General features: G+C 38.3%; 1 protein-coding gene across 3 annotated transcripts in view; it reads left to right on the forward strand.

The window, feature by feature from the left end:
- TMEM106B (transmembrane protein 106B) overlaps positions 1 to 17,733 on the forward strand; it is an 18,078-nt gene extending 345 nt beyond the window's left edge. The window contains exons 1-8 of one of the 3 annotated variants that reach the window (XM_010561480.1): positions 51 to 212; positions 3,064 to 3,285; positions 5,996 to 6,059; positions 7,325 to 7,484; positions 8,315 to 8,455; positions 8,560 to 8,609; positions 12,587 to 12,640; positions 13,390 to 17,733. In XM_010561480.1, coding sequence (XP_010559782.1) covers positions 3,066 to 3,285; positions 5,996 to 6,059; positions 7,325 to 7,484; positions 8,315 to 8,455; positions 8,560 to 8,609; positions 12,587 to 12,640; positions 13,390 to 13,528 — 828 coding nt within the window. In that variant the 5' untranslated portion in view covers positions 51 to 212; positions 3,064 to 3,065 and the 3' untranslated portion in view covers positions 13,529 to 17,733. Of the gene's footprint in view, positions 1 to 50; positions 213 to 444; positions 1,440 to 3,063; positions 3,286 to 5,995; positions 6,060 to 7,324; positions 7,485 to 8,314; positions 8,456 to 8,559; positions 8,610 to 12,586; positions 12,641 to 13,389 lie in introns of those variants that run through there. The other 2 variants (XM_010561481.1, XM_010561478.1) reach the window with 2 other exon arrangements.
- Positions 17,734 to 21,710: the final 3,977 nt, after the last annotated feature.

The following is a 21,710-nucleotide window of genomic DNA, read 5'->3' on the forward strand; positions in this document are numbered from 1 at the left end:
CCGGGCGGGTGCAGGGGCCCGCCCGGGGCAGCCTGGCAGCGGCCGAGCTTGCCGGATTTTGGTCCGCGGCCGCCGGCTGGAAACTTCGCCATGTTTGCGAGAGCAGCTGCCGCTCTGTCTTGACGGGCGAGAAAGTCCATAAATCTGAGGGAGGTTCTTGACTCCTGTGGTTTTGGCAGTGCCAGTCTTACCGAACAGGCTGTGTCTGAGAGGTGGGTCTCTAAAGGGGTCGTGAAAGGCAGCACTGGAGATGCCTGCCCGTGCTGGGCGAGTTTGTGACTGCCAAGTCATCACCTTATCTTGCGGCTTCCTCTTGTTTCGGAGGAGCTTGCAACGTTGGTGATTAAGCCACAGCTGGTAGGGCAGAAGGTGGTCGTGCTTAAAAAGTCGTGCTGTTTTGAAAAAGAAGTAGGTTTGTAAACCTCAAGTTTATATGCTTGCATATAAGGGCTAAGAATGCCAGCCTAACTCTTTGAACAAGTATAACAGTCTAGTTTAAAGTTTCATTGAGTTTATAAACAAAAATTTTTTTTTTCCCCGAGTCCTGCATGTAACTCAGGATGTGGTGGTTCTGTATGCCTGGAACATTGTTTGGGTTTTGTCTACGTACTCTCATGCTACGGTGCCGTAGCAAGCTGAAGGGCACAGTCTTAAACAAAAGCTACTTATCACAATGTTTTTTAATTTACCAAACTCCTTCTAACAGACTGTGAATTCAAGGAAACCCCAGGAAAGTCCAAGGAGACTAGAGTGTATACATCAGTATGAGGGAGAGACTTGGTCAAAGCACAGCTGTTAAGGAAGGATGGTTTGTGGCTTTGATGGTGGTGTGGAGGCTGTCACCTATGAAGATGATATATTCCTAGGACTGCTACTGTTCAGCATATAAGTGTTGGATAAAAGAACAAAGTGTTCTTGTTTTTTGGTCAGCTGTAATAAGGTTCAGTGCTTGGTTGCAGGGGGAAAAGCATGTTGGAGGAACACATTTCACCTGAAGGTGGTTTTCTGTTCTCTCATTTGTGAACCAAGACATGTCTCTAAGTCTCTGGTAGTAGAACAGTAATTAAATTCTAATTAGTGAAGCTCAGGTACAGCTGGCATTAGAGGATACATCTGCATTAGTATCAATTCAAATAAAGGGTGTGCTCTTGAAATGAGTTCCCACTCATCCTTGCTTTCTGCACTTTGGTTCATGTCATTGTGATCTGGGAGTGCATGAACTCCTCCTTTTGGAAGAAGCTAAAGCTAGGTGCACTCCAGTTGTGAGTGAGTGTTGTCAGGCTAGACAAGAGCTAGTATGAAATAAACGCACAAAAACATGTGTATAGTGTAGTGTGGATGTTGGATCCTCAATAACTGTTTATTTCTATGGAGTTGCTACTTGTTCTGTATTTAGTTGTTAATGTAGACATGGCCTGAGCCTACCATCAGTAGAGCAGGTAAGTTGAATACAGTTGTAGCACAACAGCACCAGGGATTGTTCCCTGAGCTTTCAGGCCTCTAACTGTGACAGCTATTGCCTAAGCTGCAAGACTTAAATTTCGTAGCTTAAAGGCTGTAGGTCAGCTACAAGGAGAACGGTAAGCAAAAACCCCATGTGGAGTAATCCTCAACATTGTCAACAGCTTTTTAAGAAAATTTTTTTCAATAGCTCAATAGTTTTAATTTTCAGTTCAACAACTCCCATTCCTGAATGGCTCCCAAACTTAGAGTGTTTAAAAAGTGCTGTAGCAGCATAAGGATAAATAGTTTTCCTTCTTGTAAGGGTTTAATGACTTAAATGAATAAAATAATGCTGCATATTTGCTGGAACAGTAACTGGGACTTGTTGGCATTTGTTGAATTACTTTTCCCCTCCTACGTTCACCTAGGCTTTGTGGCAATATAATGAATTAATGTTGTGCTTGCGTTACCATCACCATATTTGAGATCTTTCTGTTCTGTCTTGAGGGGTTGGTTTAAAATATTCTGACTTGTTTTGCTCCCTTAATCTTCCTCTTAAGGCTTTCTTCCTCAGTGAATGAGCATGATCATTACTAGCAGCTACTTTAAAAATGCCACTTACAATGGAGGAAAAAAAAAAAGTTTTGCATACTCTTTTTAAATCATCCTGTTCCCCGAGACACTGGTGAATTGAGTGGCTGATGTCTCTGTGTGTTAAGTAACTAAAATGGGTGTGAGGATAAACTGTACAACTGATTGCCACTACTGTACAGATTTATTTTTTAACTTTGAGTTTGTTTCCACCTGTTGCAAATTAGGAAGGTTTCCACTTGTATCACTCCATCACAGCCTTTAGTTTCAGGTGTTCTGTGTTTCAAGGTAGTTTCAGTGTCATGACTGAAAAGCTACACTAATGAGAAAATTTTAAAATTTGCATACGTATTTGTGATTAATACTTTTTTTTAACAAGTCTTTATAAATGCTGTGTATTGCCAGCAGCTATGTTAAAGTAACTCCCGTTTTTTTTCCTTGACTTTCCTGTGAATCCGTCCTCCTTTGGATTAAAGGGAATCATCAGTTTAAACACCTGGAGAACTATATTTCTAGCTTGGAAACTAGTAGCTGATCCTGTGTTCTCAAATCAAGTCCAACCTAAAAAGCTTATTAGAATTGAGTCTGTAGTGTGTGTAGAATCCACTGAAAATTGCAAACTTGCTTTCTAGAGCCCAGTCTTGACTTTTTTTTTTTACACAAAGATTAATGTATTTTGTGAAAATCTGTACAATAGCAATCCTTTGAAAAGCGCTGCTGGACTGTTGTAACCTTTTGCCAGCAATTGTGCTGTTCTAACTTAAAAGCCTCTTGTCGATCTCCCTTCAACCTGTGTGTATTGGAGGATCTGAACAAAAGTCCCAGTTAGTTCATGTTCTTACAGCTTGGGATCAACTCCAGCATGACAGGGCCTTAGCGTTTTACAGGGCTTAAGGGATCTGAACAGAGGGAAACATGAGTCTTGTCAGAGTAATGACCATAGACTAACAGTTACCTGATGTGGAGGAATAAATGCAAGCTGTGTCTGAATCGTTGTCCCTGAAAGCTTTCTTCTGATTGTTATTTTAGACATGGGAAAATCACTTTCTCACCTGCCTATGCACACATGCAAGGAAGATGGCTATGATGGAGGCACAGTGTCTGATAATATGAGAAATGGGTTAGTTCACTCAGAATCGCACAACGAAGATGGCAGATGTGGAGATGTATCACAGTTTCCCTACGTGGAATTTACAGGAAGAGACAGCGTCACCTGCCCAACTTGCCAGGGAACAGGAAGAATTCCACGAGGTAAGTTTTCTTTATTTCTTTTTTTAACCCATAAATTTACCTCATAACCATGTGCAGCTGTAACTATAATAAGCTGTAACAAATAGCTCTCCTAGTCAAGATGAAGTGTTTGACTTTTTCACACTAAACATTTTGTTATGATTACACTGGATGAACAAAACAAATTGAGTCAGCTTTGGCTGTTACCTGTTGGGTCTTCTCTTGTCTGTACAATGCCAGTGTTCCTTGCTTCTCAGCTTTAAATTCGCACATAACCCTAGCTCTTGCAAGTTGAATTTGCAAACCTTTGTTCTCCTGACATTTTATTGCATTTTTTTAACTACTTATTTTAAACTATTTGAATCAATATGTCTGCAAAAACAGCTGCAAATACAGAGTGAAAAGTAGACCTGTGCTATGACACCTTTTCCCTGATAATTTATAATGAATTTTTCTTGCCCTCACTGCTGCCAGTGCCCCTCAATTTCCTTTACCTTCCCTTTGTCCCATCTGTCCCTGCTAGACAGAGGACCCCAGCTGGGAGTTGAAAATATATAGGATTTCTGGCTGCCCTGGGAAGGAGTAGGCTGCACAGCATTAGTCTTTGTGCCTAACTGTTTTGTTTGCTTACTGCCCTCATCCTTTGCTTTTCCTTTTAATAAAAAATTCTGTGTTACACTTCTATACGATAAGCCGCCTCAATAGCTATTTAGGAAGAGAGCTTTGAAAGAAAGATGCAGGGTGTCTGAAACTGGGCAAAAGGAGAGAGTGGCAAATACAGTGTGCCAAGGCACAGCCTTCTGCTTCAGCTGTAAAATTCTCCCTTTGAGCAGGGGAGGAACTGATGAGAAGGTTTCATGTTTGGGACTGCTTTGCTTTTGCCAGAACTCTTATCCAAGATAGATTATTGGGTGTAAAACCTCTCAGAACTGATTTTGACCAGCAACTTGGGAAAATTGACTGATGTCTGTGCCATATTGTCCTTGTACATGGTCTTCAGTCAGATTAGGTTCTGGTATAGTTCACAATTACTTCTGTCTCACCTGTGAATAAGTGGCAGGGGGCAGAGGATATTTAAATGGTTGCAAATATCATAAGAGATTTGTGGTTTAGCTGTTAAACTTTATACTATGATGTGTTCTTTGAGTACCTCTGAATTCAGTAAACTTGAAGTGTGGAAAAGCTAGGCAACTAAAAATTAACTGAAAGACGAGAAGGAAGTTTGTTCTGCTAGCTTGCTAACTTGAAATACTTGATAATATCAATAGCAAGTCTTACTCAGAATGGTGCTAGCTAAAATTTAAAAATAGTGCGATTCTTATGTTCAAAAGCTTATTTCTTTGACTATAGGATTCTTGAATGTGATACTTAAACAAATGTGAGTTAATTTGTTAACCATTTTGCAGTAACTATTAAAAATGCATGTTGTCCGTACATTCTAACGAAATAATGTGATTAAAGCTAGAACTTTAAATGAGTTATTAGAACAAATAGGGCTGTCTAATTATTCCTCATTGCTTTAGGAAAAAAAAAAATCATGTTTGGGATTTTCTGATGGGAGTAGGGGAAAAACTAAGTGTTCACAGAATGACTGAATGACTAGTAGGGAAGATACGTAATGTGATATGATGACTAAAGTGTGTAATAAACACGTGGAATTGTGTTTTACTTGGACATCTTTAGCTTTTCAGTATGGTAAAGTAGGAAAGTAGGACTGGGCTGTTTTGTTCAAAAGCTGAAGATGCTTCATTGAAGCTGAGATGAAGAACTGTTTTAAATTGGTAGAGGTTTTTTAGAAGGTTGATGTTACATACTGCTACCTGCTTAGCAAGCTTTGCTCAGCTTAGTGGTTCAGCATGGAATCACTTCTAAGTGGCTGATTAGCTAAGTGATAGTGCTGGCCAAATTCTGCACTTGGCTTAAAAAATACAAATCTGACATGGTCTTGAGGCCTCTCTGTTCTCATATGGATGAATCTCAATTCCATTTTCTTGTATAGCAAATAGCAAAAGCTATACAGGCAAATGTAGTCTGTGTATTTTCAACAACTCATCTGTGCTTGTTCTTTATTTCTACTGTTAAGATATCCCCCTTTTAAAAATGCTCTCTAGTGAAGTAACTTATTGCTTGGAGGAATTCCAGTAGATACTTTTTTGACTTCCAGGGTGCTGCAGCTCAGTCCCATGAGAAATGGTTGTATATACCAGTGATTTCCAGAATGCACTGTATATATAAATTATGCTGCCAGTCACCCCAATTTTTTATTTTTTTTTAAAACAAACCTGACTTTTGCTTTTCAGAAGAGTGCATGTAGAATGCTTTCTGGATCAATTCTTCCTGTCTGAACTTCTGAATGTTTTGTCGTATGACTTTGTATGGTCTGGCATAGACAGCTGGAAGCTGTTAATGTACCTCCATTTCTCTCCAGGAAATGGTGCCAGAGGCATGCTGCCTCCTGTTTATGTATGCAGCACAGAATTTGTTGCTGTTTTGGTCTTTGTGGGCTTGGTGTTTTTTTCCTCTCCATGTTGTGTAAGCTGCGCTCTATTTCAGAAAGTGACATAAGCTACAGTAGTATTCCACTTGGGTTGTTATCTGGAATTTAAATGTTTAACTTTAGTGTTTATTCTTTGTTGCCATTAAGTTATAAGGGGTACTCTTTGTTTGAAATAACTGCAAAAATATGTATTCTTTGTTTGTTTAAATTCTGAAAGGGTGTTTTTGTTTCCAGGGCAGGAAAATCAGCTGGTAGCCTTAATTCCATACAGTGATCAGAGACTGAGGCCAAGAAGAACGTAAGTTAATAGTTAGTTGTGATACATGAATCTACAGTTAATTCTTCTCTTCTAGTTAAAATTCAGCAATTTAAAGGAGACAGTGTTAAGAAGAATCAAGCAAAAATCACTGGAATGTTTTCTTGCATTCAGTATTGAAAGAATCCTGCTTGTGAGTAATATCCGCCTCAGCCTTTAACTCTCGGAGAGTTATTTATTAACAGGTGTACATACTCCCATCACAGTATCTCTTACAAAGCTAAGTAATGCTGTATGATCTCTTCATGTAGATATTTATCTGAATGTCTACAGTAATTATGCAAGTATTTCTCAGTCTCTGTAGCATCTTAATTGATCTAAGCAGATACATCCTCAGTGTTAAAGTCTTGAGTAAAGTGATAACTTCTTTGGGCTACTACTACAAAATAAGTCACCTAGAAATTCATTTGTAAAGCTCTGAACAGCTAGCAAAATCAACATATTGTCATTCTGTTGCAGCATATTTAATTATTTTTTTCTAGGATCTACTTAAAGATTTAATTACAGTGCTCAGGGCTTCTTGTTCTGACACTTTGTTTTTTTCTTTTTCCTTAGTGTTTGGATGTTTCTGTAGTAAACAGAAATGAGTGCCAAGAAAAAAAATACAGTAACTTCATGTAATACTGTCCTGGATCATACATCTGATATAATAGTAGTACAAATTTGAAACATATTCCTTTAGTGTTCTAATTTTGAGAAAATTGGAGCTGCAGTTGAGCCTTTTATTTGTGTATTTTTTTAATTAACATACACCCCTTCCCCCCTTTTATATTAAGTTAATTGTGAATTTCCTGTTCCTTAGCAGGAGTCTAACACTTTCCCTGAAAATCTCTTATGATGAAGAATCCTGTGTAAGGCATATAAGAGTTTTATTCTCCTTTCTGGGTGTGTTGTGCAAGAGTCCCACAGAATGACAAAAGTTCTGCTATAAATAGATTTTAAGAAGTGCTTATGTTTCAAAGCACATATGTAGTTACCTCTTCCATTTTCATCTTTGTTACAAATGTTGGGATAACCACATGTTTTGAAACTTGATTTCTGATGTATATACAAGAGTAACATCTCTGTTTCAGACATAGATGTGAAGTGCAGCATAGCTTTTTTTCCCCTTTGGAAGCTAATGGAAGCTAGAAATAGACTGAACTAGTTGTATTGACTAGTCATGCTCCTTATCACTTAAAAGAAAATAACATTCCACTATTGTTTACTGTGCTTTTGACTCTGAAATGTGCTCTTTTTTTCTCCAGGAAGCTCTACGTGACTGCTTCTGTAGTTGTATGTTTACTACTTTCTGGACTGGCTGTATTCTTCTTGTTTCCTCGCTCAATTGACGTTGAATACATTGGTGTGAAGTCAGTATATGTCACTTATGAACAGGGTAGACGTATAATATATCTAAATATTACGGTAAGTCTAGCTATCTGTTTGGATGTTTGTAATGGATAAATGCAACAGGAGATACTACTGTGAGAGTTTAATATACATAGAAATTGTGGTCTGGCTGGTAAGCTTAGTTAGTGCCTTAAGAAATACCAGCAGATGCAATGACCAGTTTGAAAAATGTGACTGGACATGCTGTGGCTGGTTCCTGTAGCTATAGCTAATAGAGGTGTAGTTGCAAGCTACTATTGAGTCTTCTGTTTTCATGGGACCAGTGACTTTGGAGTTCTCTGCATTATTTTTGGAATATGAGTAAAATGCAGTGTGTGTATGAATGGATGTTATTAAACGCTGCCCTGTTATCATGCATCTGTCAAAATTGGGTTTGAGGAAAAATGATTTCTTATCCACCTTAAAACTCAAAGGGTTTCTTTCCACATGCTTCTTGACTTCTTGGTAATGCAGTCAATACAGGATTGCCTAAAGACTTTTGGTGGTGTTCCTCCTTTTAAATAAAGCAAAGCAGCTATGGAGAAAAGGCTCCTGTGATAGCTAAATTTCCAGGGAGAAATAATTTAGGATAGAAAGAAATGCAGTATTTGCAGTGGAGGGTGGGCACCAGGGAAGTTGTGCAGAAGTTTGCGCTAGTCAGTATATTGGTGCACAAAAAACTGAGCAAGGGGTTAAGTGATGGTCCCTTATGCCCCACCCCACCCCCAATCCTAGAAGGCAGGAAAATATACTTGCATAATTTCAGGTATTACTGTCTCAGGCACAAAGTTCAAAATGTGTGCTCATCACGATACACAGAATGGATAGCTGTTAATGTTTTATGTTTGGGGTTGGTTTTTTTTCAGAACACACTAAATATAACGAACAACAACTATTATTCTGTTGAAGTGGCAAATATCACAGCCCAAGTTCAGTTTTCAAAAACAGTTATTGGCAAAGCACGGCTAAACAACATCACCAACATTGGTCCTCTGGATATGAAACAGGTAAATAGGATAGGCTTTCAAAGTTGAATACCTGTTAATCTTCATATATAAATCTACTCATTTGTGTTTGCACTGCTTTTTTCTTTCCTTTTTTTTTTTTCCAGATTGACTATATGGTGCCCACAGTCATACAAGATGAAATGAGCTACATGTTGTAAGTGTATTAACCTCTAAATGTCACATGGATCTTATTAAAAATTACAGTGGTGCTAAAAAAGATTTTTTTCAAAGTCAGCAGAAATGTATTTGGAGAGATGTTGTGGCATTTTCTTTGTGTGAGTTTAATAGTACTGAAAAATACTGAAACCACGGTTGTTTCATATACTGGCTTGCTGTACCTGGCTCTCAGCACTTTGAATGGTATCTCTATCCCAATATTTTAGGCCTTGGCAATAGCTAAGACCTGCTGCTTTGGGGGGTGAAGGTGCGGGTGTGTTCCCCTAACACATTCTTTAGTAACTTTCCCACAAATTTCTCTGATGGTAGAGGGAATTTGTGTTTAATTCTATACAAATTAGAGGCTAATTTGTATTACTTTTCTTCAGACCATGTGTATACAAAAGTAAGCAGTGTTTACAGCCTGTCCTATAAGCGGTTTTATTCATAGCTTCTGAAAGTTCATTTGACCAACAGACTATTAGCTCAGTATATCATGGTAACAAAACCAAGTATTAGTTCTCTTACACTGAAATGCAGACTGAACAGAAAGGGTTAACTATTGAGACTTCAGGTCTCTGCAGGTTCAGTGATGCCAGCCCCTTTGGGGTGGAAGAGAAACAGCTTTGAAGTATTGGAATAAATTGAAATAGATATGAAATAGCAAAGTGGGCACTAACTTTAAGCAGAAAGTGTTGTACTTCTGTCACCTCTTAAAATCACGTAAGTTAGCTTTATGTAAACGCTGAATCCTGTGGATCTGCTCACCCTTTGGATGCATGAGGAATAGATAAACGTGGCCTTCATAGAACTCATGCTAATACCTACCTGGTTGTGCTTTTTGTGCAATAATGTGTTGAGACTTCTTTCATGGTCAGTATTGTTGCCTTAATTTCAGTAATGCTGTTGAATGTTCCCAACAATCACTGCAACTTTTACCTGCAAGCTGGTGACTAACCTTAGAAAACCTGTATGACTTTGGATGTGGACAGGCAAAAGCTGCTCTGCCTGTAGATTGAACTGAGTGGATTTCAGGCTTTTCTGCTTGATAGCTGCAGCCTTGGCAACGGTGTGGAACAACGATGTGCTCACTGGTCCAGATCAGAGGTAGATTGTGCAGTCTTGGAGTAGAGGCAGAGAAATGGTCATGTGTCAGTGCCAGTAGTCTGTAATGTGCACTTGCCCTCCTTCAGGACAGCAAGTGTTTGTGAATGTTACTAGAAGAGCAGACTAATAGGTGATTTGTACACATGTGAAAATAATCATTGCTTCAGCACAGTGATGCCAAGCATGGGCTATAACTGATAAGAGACCCATAACTATGGAAGTTTGTGTCAGTTAAGGATCTAAGTTCTTGTACAGGCTGATACAAGGTCCTAGTGCTTGTGAGTAGCACTCACTAGCTTTGTTCTGATGTGTTCAGAATGTACTAAACAGAATTTGAGCTACACACAAAACTGTAGTTGTTCATTTTCTCCAGATTTTCTGTATGTTACACTGTTAGTATTAGTTGACCTTCCTGACCTGTTGACGGTTATTGTCACTGATGGGTTTCTGCTCTTTCACTGTATTGTGAGTCTTGAAAGCCTGGGAAGCCTGAGCTCACTGTATGGAGCAACCCTGGAGACAGCAAGTGAGCTTCCTTAGTTTGAATAACCAGCCAACATAGCTTAAGCTGGTCTTAGTGGAGTTTTGTATTTTCGTCCTGGTTTCAGCTGGGAGAGTTAACTGTCTTCCTAGTAGCTGGTACAGTGCTATGTTTTGAGTTCAGTATGCGAAGAATGTTGATAACACTGATGTTTTCAGTTGTTGCTAAGTAGTGTTTAGACTAAAGTCAAGGATTTTTCAGCTTCTCATGCCCAGCCAGCCAGAAAGCTGGAGGGGCACAAGAAGTTGGCACAGGACACAGCCAGGGCACCTGACCCAAACTGGCCAACGGTGTATTCCATACCATCCCATTTTAGTATAGGAACTGGGAAGTGGGGGCAGGGAATCGCTGCTCGGGCTAGCTGGGTGTTGGTCGGCGCGTGGTGAGCAATTGCACTGCGCATCGTTTGTATATTCTAATCCTTTCATTATTGCTGTTGTCATTTTATTAGTGTTATCATTATTAGTTTCTTCTTTTCTGTTCTATTAAACCGTTTTTATCTCAACCCACAAGTTTTACTACTTTTCTGGATTTTCTCCCCCATCCCACTGGATGGTGGGGGGGTGAGTGAGCGGCTGCGTGGTGCTTAGTTGCTGGCTGGGGTTAAACCATGACAATTTTTTACTGTGTTTGAGTTTTTTCTCCACACACAGATATCTAACTTGACTCCAGTGAAGGCCCTGGGATATTTGTAATACAGGTAGTATTGTGCGTTATAGCATTGGAGTTTGTAGTGGATCACATTTTGGTGTTTCCCCAGATAGTCAATTTAGGTCTTGTGTTAGTCTTAACTAGCTAGTTGTTTGGATCCTGGAGAGTATGTCCTGTAAAATCAGCTTAGGTTGAATACAGGAGATCTTAGAGACCTGAAGTGTCTGCATACAGTCATCTGGATTCAGAAGACCTGTATGCGGTCTTCTGATATGAAATCCACATCATACAGGGCATTTCCACACATTAATTATAGAGAGCTGGCTCAATGAGGAGTTCACCTTCAATGTAGTTTCCTGGCTACAGTTTTGTGCTGTGTGGTGTGTGTGTGTGTGTTTTTTACAGGGATTTTTTTGGTTCGTTGGCTTGTGTGTTTTGGGTTTTTTTTAAACAGATTTATTTCCACATACTGGAGATTTTTAAGTCCAGATTATGTTGGTGGTGTACCTTTCTGCTTGTCAGCCAGTATGTGCTGTTGGATATGAGCTGGCTTAATGTTATGTTACAGGTTGTCTATATTTTGGATTAGAAAATTACAATAACTATCTGGCATTATGGTTTAGCTAAATCCTGTTTTCAGCCTAGCAGGGAGAAAAATCCAAATATTTGTTATTACTACAGATATCAATATAAAACAACTTTTAATACTGGACTGTTTTATTTGTATTTTCGTACAGTTTGGATCACCTGTGTTCATTCACTGTTTAATACTTCATCATGTGTTTGGTGCTGGGGAAAAGAATGACAATGGCATGCAAATATTGTGGGTGGCTGCCATGCAATCTTATTGCACTGATCACATGCCTTTCATTCCAGAGCTGATAAATTTGTGACCAAGAGCAATTGATTTAAGTAGGGGGAAGTATACATTTACATAGTGCTCTGTATAACTGATATGTAGGTGCATGTCAGAAGATGTAAGTCTGAAAAGGGTATCTCACAAGAGAACAATAACTCTGACTTGAGATCTCTGCAGATTGGTTAAAGGTTACCTTGCATACTACAGAAGTGGATGAGTGAAAAAAAAAAAGGGGGGACTTTCCTAAGTTCTTGATACTTTTTGAGCAAGAATAGCAAGCCTTCAAGACTTTTTTTTTTCATAGAAATTGCTGCTTTTACTTGAAAAGATGCTGAGGTTGGCATAACCTTGACCTTTTGTTGTAAATTTTCCTTCCTATGTATCAATTTCATGTGAAGTGAAATTGCAGCAAATCATGTCTATATCCCTTCATAGTAAAAGTCTTCATCAGTGATGAAGTGATGTTGACATGCTTTAAGGTAGTGGTTCAGGTTAACTTTGGTTAGCTTCTGAAAGATGGTGTGAACACTGTTTCACAGGACACTTTTGTTGGCAAGCATTACATGTAAGCAAGCACTTTTTAATATAGTTCATGTGAGAGCAAGAGTATGTATATAAAAGTAGACCTAGGTGAGGGTGAGTATACAGTCACTGGCAGTGTTTTTCAACAAGTGTTTTAGTTGCCATTGCTAGCAACTGTATAGTCTGTATATACCCAGACAGCAGAATTTCCAGTTGAAGCCACGATTCTTGCTTTTTGGATAATTACCTGTAAAAGCTGGATGCAAATGCTAACAGTTGTTTTTCTTTTTTGCAGTGACTTCTGTACTTTACTATCTATCAAAGTGCATAACATAGTAGTGATGATGCAGTAAGTATGGAAACTTCCTATTTGTTGGAAACAACTTTAAAAGCTATGTAATTCTTGTTGAAATATTACTCAGAAATACTTAATCCTGGAGTCTGTGCATCACAGATAAAATGAAATCAGCTTGCTTTCTAGTGTAGTAACTTCATGGTTCTTGAAACAGAACTGCGTCTTTTGACAGGTTCTGGTTGTGTAAAGATACTTGAATAGGTGGAACTGTTACTACTGTTACTATCTGCTCTGCAGTTGGGCTGTAGCCATGGAGCTATTAAGGTCTCAAATACTTTGAAATGAGTTTGTGTATCAGCCACTGTTCAAAAATTGCCGAGATCTTCGTGATTTTGAAACAGTTACAGGCTTTAGTATGTGGCCAGAGTCCACTTTTTGTGACTGCATAAATAGCAGCACGGTGGGGTGGGGTTTTTTGGGTTTTGGTTTTTTTTTTAGAGGGGTTGAAGAGGGGAGGTGTAGACCAACCATGGCTGTAGCTTCTCTAATGATTTGCTTTCTCCTCACAAAGCAAGGTATTAATGAGTAAACCTCAGCTTTACTATCTTTAGAAAAAAAAAGTCTGCTGAGGTTAATGGAGAAGATCTATAGTGGTAAACTAGTATTGTTAACTTATTTAAAACTTATTTTGTTCCAAAACTTTTTCCTTAAAAACCCCTAGCAATGTAAAAACACTGATCTTTAGAATGGCAAACTCAAGCCTCTCACAAAACAAATCTCTCTTATGTTTTGTCTTTTTTAAGAGTGACAGTGACAACCTCTTACTTTGGCCACTCTGAGCAGATATCCCAGGAGAGATACCAGTATGTGGACTGTGGAGGAAACACCACCTACCAGCTGGGCCAGTCAGAATATTTAAATGTACTTCAGCCTCCGCAATAAAAGCACCTGTTGGTTAGTGTGGAATGACTGCTGTTGATGCCTGCAGAGATCCTTTGAATAGGACTGGTACTATGTGAAGGGGAGAGTATGTGCATGTAAAGCATAGCGAACATGGTGACCTGTTCACTTTAGATGCAAGGAGGGAAAAGGTGCAAAATGTATATAGATGCACTTGTTAAATGTTGTGTTTTCCCCTTCTGTTTGCTTTCTGTTACTGTAAGCACTTCTGTCAAGTTGTGTGGTGGGAGGGAGAGGGGGAGTATCAGATTCTTGAACTGAAATGGGACCTTTCCTTACAGTGTGGTACATCAACTTAGAGTAACTGTGTGTATGTCTGTGTTTAGGTGAAATGTGTCACTAATGAGCATTTTAAAAAAATTGATACTCATAAATTTTAAGTTTATACTTCAGTTATTGATATTTGACTATTGAAACTGGCAGTATTACTACTTAAGTAACAAGATTACTTTGAGGTATCCGCGTGTGAAACTTCTGTTAGTAACCCAGTGGCCATAGTTCTTTATTTTGGGATTCTACTTCTTGTTTTCTCTACATGATTAGAGGTGACATGCAGTCTGTGAAAGCTAGGAAAGCTCTCTTGGATGACACTATACTTGATTGTGCAACTCTAGAATCTGGCATCTTTTCATTCATACTGCCTCCTGCTACCTCTGGGATGTTGTAAGGAGAATGTATGTTGTTAGATTTAAAGTTGGGTTTAAAAACAAAACAAAAACCAACTCCCAGAATCATTACTGACAAAGGAAAAATTCAAGACTGTAGAAAACAAATGGGTAAAGACTTTGACAGTGTTTTTTCTACTTTGTTTTTTAGTAAACTTTTGAGTACAGCTATTAAAATCAAGATTGTGCAGTTGGAACTAGATGGGAAACTATTTGAGCCATGGGTTTGGGCAGCTTGATGTAAATTTTCATCATTTTTATTGTTTTAATATACTGTGTATCTAAGCTACTTCTAAGTGTTAATATGTTGAGGTGTGTATATTTAGTATGCAGGCTCAGTAAGCAATGCAGTAGTTGCCTGAATCTCCAGAGCACTCACAGTTCACATCAAAGTTATGTAAGGGAGAATAAAGCAGTTCTTTCTGTAAGAGTAAATGTTGATGTAATCATGACTGACTTATAACAAAGCTATTAAATATTTTCAGTAGGATAGTTTGCACAGTGAGAATTTCTGGGGTTATCAAATGTGGTGATTGTAAATTTTGGGTCCAGAGTTGCTTGACTTCTGAAGGCTGACTGTTCTAAGGGTTAGGTACGAGACTTTTTTTTAATTAACTAGATCAGGATTGTTTTATTTCTGAATTAGATAAGATGCAGCTGTAAGAAGGTACTGTTGAGACTGCTGCATTGTAATGAATAATATATTTTTTTAAAATAGAAGTTGCGTTTTTTATGCTGCCCATCTCCTGGAAATAAGCTATATAAAATGAATTGGCAATAAACACTATGGAAGAAGGCTGCTGAGTAACTTCTTGCAACTAACAAACTCTTATGCTCCAGTACTTCAGTGGAGGTGCATGTCTATATTACACTTTTCTTTGTCAGCCTTTCTTAGGTGGACCTAACTGGGTGGGTGGGGAAAAGAATATTGATGATGTAAGGCTGATTTAAAAGAAATTAAGTAACCATAAAAAAAAACCCCTTCTCTCTTTGAATTGCTATAAGCACTTATTCTGAATGTCTATGAAAAATTTTGGAACCTAAATTGTCAGTTTCATATAATTCTTGATAAGATGAAGATGTCAGCCTTTGGCTTTGGAGAACTTCTAGAACTGGAATAGTCAATTCTGATGACTTACTGTAGTTATGTTCTGAAAATTATTCTTGAATCTGGGCACTTAAAAGTAAACACTCTTTATTACAGCTTACAATCATGGGGGAAACTAGTTCACAATTGACTCTAGTCTTCCTAGAGTATAGATGAGGTTTAGTCCTGTGGCTGACAAAATGCATGCAGAAACTTGTGTGATAGTCTGAAAAGATACAGGTGATAACTAAAGACCAGGATAGTGGGGAGCTGGGTAGAAGCAGAGGGGTAAACTCTTCTATGTTACCTGTTGTAGAAAGATTTGCTTATATTGGAGATTAGGGAGAGAATTCTGCTTTAAATCGTGCCAGATCTGAAGTCAGCTAGCAAGTGATATGGATTTTTTCTGCTAGGCCTAAGTATTTACAACTAGAGGTTGGTTTTGTTTGTTTGGGGTTGTTTTTTTGTTTTGTTTTTTTAAGTAGAAAAAAAGGGCTCTAGGCAGATATTTGTATCAATTTAAAACAAATTTTTCTTCAAAGGATAAAAGCTAATCTAAAATAACTGAATGGCACAATGATAAAAGTATTTGGTGACACTAACGAATGCCACTTTAACAGGCATGGCGGGGGGAGGTTACACTGTTGTTACACAGTGTTGAGACTCAAACTGACCTCTGAAAGTCTGGCAGACATGCTGAGCAAAATATATACCTAAATCTGTTGGTCTTATGTTGCATGAAATCATTGGTATTGGCTAATTTAAAATAAAGAATTATGAGTGGAATTATTCTTTCCATGTATGTGGTGGAAGGGGGAAGATACAGCTTTTAATGTCTGTCATCTGGGATTTCTAATGGATGTGAACTTTAACACCATCAATGTGTAGTAGACTTATGGAATGACTAAGAGTTCTCATCTTAAAGGGTGGGGTAAAGGTCCTATTGATGAATCCTCAAATTAAGTCAGTTACAGGAGAATCAAAGGCTTAAGATTCTGCGTGTGCTTGTATGTCCTTGCAAAACTGTCAGCATTTTATTAACCAAACAAGGCAAGTATTTGAATTTAACTACTACTTATAAGATCTGATCAGATAAGCAGGCAAGCATCTGTTTGAATACTTAACTTAGACTTGATTTCTGTGGCTGAGCTTGGAAACATGCGAAGGGAGCAAGGGAAGTCAGTATTAAGTTGTATAACTTTGTAAACAAGGTATGAGAATAGATCCAAGTGACAGACCTGTAATTATCTCACATTTTTTATCTTGATTTTTAAAATAAAAAAGGCAGTCTCTTTGGTTCACTGTAAATCAATAAGTACAAATTCTCTCCCAGAAGGTCAGCTTGAAGAATTGTAATTTTTTTCTGGTCTGCTTTCCTGTATGTAAGGTGGTTTCTGAAGAACTTTTTCTGAAGTGATTCATATTTCACTTGTAACTTCCCCACAATCTTTGAATACTATCAAATACATATATACTGGCATTGTAGTGTTGTGCTTCAAGGGATTTATTTCTAGTATAATTCTTGTCACTTGAGTTTTGTAGCAATTCCTGTACCAAAACCTGTTGCACTTTAAAGTGGAAGCTCTGTTAGTTATCTCTTAAAACAGTGGTCCAGATGTTGTACTGTAATGGCACAACTGAAAAGCAAAATTTAATGTATTCTGTATAGAATAACTAAAATTTCAAAATTACAACATAAGGTAAATTAATATGGAACACTTAAATGCATAAAGATGTTGGCTCTTCAGCCATTCTGACCTGGACAACAAAATTATTTTACATTTTAAATATGATGCTTTAAAAATAAATGAATGAATAAAACTACCAAACTAACTCAAAGATCTAACCATCAAATATCCATTTGGAGAGATTTAAAGGGAAGCGCTCTTACTAAAAGATGATGCTTACTCTTGAATTCCTGGTGTGGGGAAGAGCGTGTAGAAGTTCATTTATAATTTGTTCATCATTCATCTTGATATTTAGGGGATAGTTGCTGCTTAATCTTTTATAAAGACAAGCATAACTATCTTTTTTCTGTGTGGTATAGCTTTGAAGTTCTTAATGCGCTTCTGAGGTGTGCATGACCTTGATATTAACATGGTGGTGTTCATATTTTGCAGCCTTATGTTGGCAAACTTAAGTACATGCTTCAGTTGACCTTGCTCCAAATTGTCCTTGAAGTTCTGCAAGTGAATAAATTTTTTCATAGTAGTACACTGCAAACATGACTCTTGGTGTTTTAGTATGTGGTGTATAAAGCTAACCATTTGAGCACTGAATCTTGAAGTGCTTGGATTGAAACATTAGGGTCTTTAAACATCTGATTGAAGTGCTGTGCCCTCATGATGGAAAGGATGGTGCTTGGAGTAGTATGAGGGAGATTTCTAGATTCAGAAATGTTAAAAGAAAAATAGTGTTATTTCTTATTCAGCATTTAAGGCTTCCTTTTTTTTTTCCCCCCTGTGGTGGTGGTGATGTGGGGTTTAGTTGTGGTTTTGCTTCTCTTCCCACCCCCCAAATCTGTAGCGGGACATCTGTCTGTTCCCAGACAGCATCTTCTGAAATGAGTGACTTGTTAAGCTTCACATAGCTGCCCAACTGTGAAACATCAGCTGGACTGGACTTTAAGAGTTAAGAGATAAGTAAGACTAGCAGTAATACCTCTAAGAACTAAGTTTTTTACTTGCCTGTCTAACAAAATGCCACAACCCTAGCAATGCTTCCAGGCTTACTGTTACTTCTGGAAGGGAAGGATAAGTAATGCAAGTTCAACCAATGTACTTCAATAATGGACTACTGCAACCAGCAGAACACCTGTTAAGTGTTGGTGCTGATGATGCCAAAATATCTAGATTGGGTTTTTTTGGCTTGGGGGGCAGAGAATAAAACCCAAGCCAAAACCCGACCAAAACATGTTGAAAACAATAATTTGGTTATGGCAAAAACATCCAGTGTTTGTCTACTTGAGAAGTCACCTTCCTATTCTACCTTTAGCTGGGGAATTCTGGTCATTACCAGAGGGGTAGTTTGGGGTAGTTTGCTCTGCTGCCCTACAGCTTTTGCCGTGTAAATCTGCTTTTCTGCCTGTAGGCAGGCCTGTTGGACAGGAACAGTTGGCTGCAAAGAATCTGTACAATTAGTGTCAGGCCCTACAGTGTAGCGTGAGACTGTTTGGTGGCAGTAACATACTGATCCTGATACTGGCCTCTTCCATCAACCATCATAAGGGTCTTACAACCTGGATGCATATGTCTTTTGGGTACTGAAACTGCTTTTGCTTTGCATGGGCAGGGATATTTAGTGCCAGACATGCAAGTATATTATGGTGCCTGAATATTTTGGGTCTGACTGTCAGTCAGTTATTTTTGTTTTGTTTAAGGAAGCCAACTTAACCACTGTTAACATCCACTGTACAGAGTGTGAATATAATAGCTTGAGATATGTATAAAAATACTAATGAGTGATAACTATTTTTGTAACTTAAGAATTGTAAACTGTTGTTCTTGTGACTGTGTAGCAAACAATCTATCAACTTAAGCATGATATACGCTTTATAAGTCAAGGGGTATTTGGGAATGACTTGTAGGACACAGAAGTGATCTTAATGTAAGCTAACTGGGGCAAGGGACCTTGTTATTTAGAGGTTCAAAATCTTCATTATGAATATGTTTCTAGACAGGATTGTTTGACTCAAAGAATGATATTAAATTTTCTATTAAAAAAAAAAAGCTTGGGTCATGTATCTTTTTTTTTAAACTGACAATACTTTTCTCTCCTTCTTCCCTATCTTCCATATTTTTTCCACAAGCTTTCATGTATTTTCAATGGTATGATTTCAATTTTTGTAAGTATTGGCATTCCATGATGTGAAAACTTTGCAATCTACTTTTTTTATATTATGTTTTATTTTAAGCCTGTAATAAACTGGAGTATCTGAAAGCTCAGCACTGTATGTGAATGTATTACTGTTGTCTGACTGGACTATTAAAGTAACTGAGTTAAAAATCTAGGCTGTTGTGGTGGGTTGACCCCAGCCAGCAGGTGAGCCCCTATCCAGTTGCTCAGACACTTTTCCCCCTGGTGGGATAGTGGAGAGCATCAGGACAAAAGCAAGAAAACTCATGCGTAAGGATAAAGACAGTGTAATAGGGGAGCAAAGCTGTGTGCACAGGCAAAGCAATATAAGGAATTTATCTCCTGTCAGCAGGCAGGTGTTTACAATGGGAAGACAAACACTGTAACCCCAAATGTCCCTCTTTCATCCTCCTTTCCTTGAGCTTTTATTGCTGGAGCATGACCCCATATGGAATATCCCATTGGTCAAGTTAGGAGCATCTGTCCTGGCTGTGTCTCCTCCCAGCTTCTTGACTACCCCCAGCTGAGTCGCTGCAGATTTGGGGGCGGTGGGGGGGTAGGTGGCAATGAAAAAGGAAACCTCTGTGCTGTAGGAGCACTGCTCAGCATTAACCAAGACACTGGTGTGTTACTAGCACTGTTTTATGCAAACCCAAAACAGTGTTATGTGTTCTGCTATGAAGAAAATTTAACTCTATCCCAGCCAGACCCAGTACAACTATTTACAAAGTTAAAGAACCATTATTGCCTAAAAGCTTTAATCTTTAAAAGCTGGACAACAAAGAACATGGCTTTATTTGAAGCATTCAAAACATTCATAACATTCAAATGTTACAGGTAGTCTGTTACAGATGTTTTGGAACACCTTAGTGGGGTTTATTAAGGTTTCTCCTGGAGAAACCTATTGTATATTTGTAACTGCTACATTGGCTTTCTGGTATGGCTTCTAATGGATAACTAATGAGGGCTTAGGGTGGGAGGTTTTTTTAGGCTGTTTTGTTTCAGCTTGTGGCTGTCTTTAAAAATGCTTATTTTTTTAAAAGCTAAGTTTAGGTGGGAAAATTAGTCATGCTTGCTATTTTCTTTCTCATACAGTCCTTTCTCCTTCCCAGAGTTGTTGCAACTGTTGTCCAAACTTTCCTACGTAGACAAGCCCTGAACATTGTAAATTGGAGAACAACAACCTTTAAGCACTATTTCACTATATATAAATAAAAGCTTGAAGACATGAAGAACTGCTCCTCTCTTGTTCTACCTGTCTGAGAATAGGTAGGCAAAACTTTGCCTTCAGCAGTGAGCCGTTTTATTTGATCCAAATGCTTCAGGATTTGGATTACTTTCCTGTTTTTTCCATCTGGAGCAGGTAGGGGAGTACAAAGGTGAATTCCTACCAGGCAAACTTCAAACATTGCTTTGTCCCTCTGGAGAGTGTGAAAAGGATTGAAAGGGAATACTCTGACAGATGGGAATAGGCAAACAAATGTGAATTTGGACAGGTTTAAAGACCTAAAAATTGCTGTTCTGGGATACCCAAAGAAGATGTGTTTGAGATCTAACTACTGAAATGGCCTAGTTTCAAAGACCCAACAATGACAGAAACTTCTGAAGGGTTTTGGAGGTTTCCCTGGCTGGCTGTAGGTTGCTTTCCTTCTCAAAATTTCATACAGCTTTCTATATAACTGTGTAACTCAGTGCATACTTGGGATATGTTATTGTGCTAATACATTCACCTGAGAATTTCAGGTACACTTGTGATGAATGACACTAATTGCCTTCCAGTGTGAAGATGATGTCTATCTGGCAATTTAAAGAATAACAAATCACACATTTAATTTTGCTAGAAGTCTCTTGATGTCAGATGAGGTAAAGATCCCTCTACATTTCTGTTTTGGTTTGGGGGTTTTTTGGGGTTTTTTTTTGTCATCTTCTTCAGGAATCCCTGCCTCTTAAGCCTGAGAGCTGAGATGCCTCACTGGTGTTTCCTGTGTATGGGTAGCAGGTGCCACACAGTTTAATGAGCTGTCATGTGCACTATGGAGCTGACACTGCTCCCTAATGGAGCTGCTTTTTCAAGAACCAGTGAATGACTTAATACAGTAAAACTAGAACTTGATTAAGGAGCTTCGGCATCACTGTAATGTAACATTTCACTGACTGCAGTTACAAATATCTGAAAAGTAATGATGTATATCATTCCTGAGAGATTTTTAGGAGGCAATTTTTCTAGCAGCCCTAGCAATATAGTTGAGGTTGAGAAATGAATGTAATTTGCCTTTGACTTTTCTTTTGACAATCGTACCACAAGACTGTTGTTCTGGTACTGGTCAGAGGAGTGATCTAAGGGTTACCTCGATAGATGATAACATCTAGAAAAACTAGGTAAAGACCTGCTGACTGTTTTTCATGAGTTTTGGAGGCTTATATCCTACTGGATAGTTTAGGTTTTGTGAATATTAGCAGCTGTCTGCATGGGGAATCTATTTAAGTGATTGAATTCACCCACCATAAACTTGTGACCAAATTTTACATTCAGTGTGTTTAAACATGTTGACACAGA

The sequence above is a fragment of the Haliaeetus leucocephalus genome, unplaced genomic scaffold, assembly GCF_000737465.1.
Source record: "Haliaeetus leucocephalus isolate CR32 unplaced genomic scaffold, Haliaeetus_leucocephalus-4.0 Scaffold146, whole genome shotgun sequence".
Classification (NCBI taxonomy): domain Eukaryota; kingdom Metazoa; phylum Chordata; class Aves; order Accipitriformes; family Accipitridae; genus Haliaeetus; species Haliaeetus leucocephalus.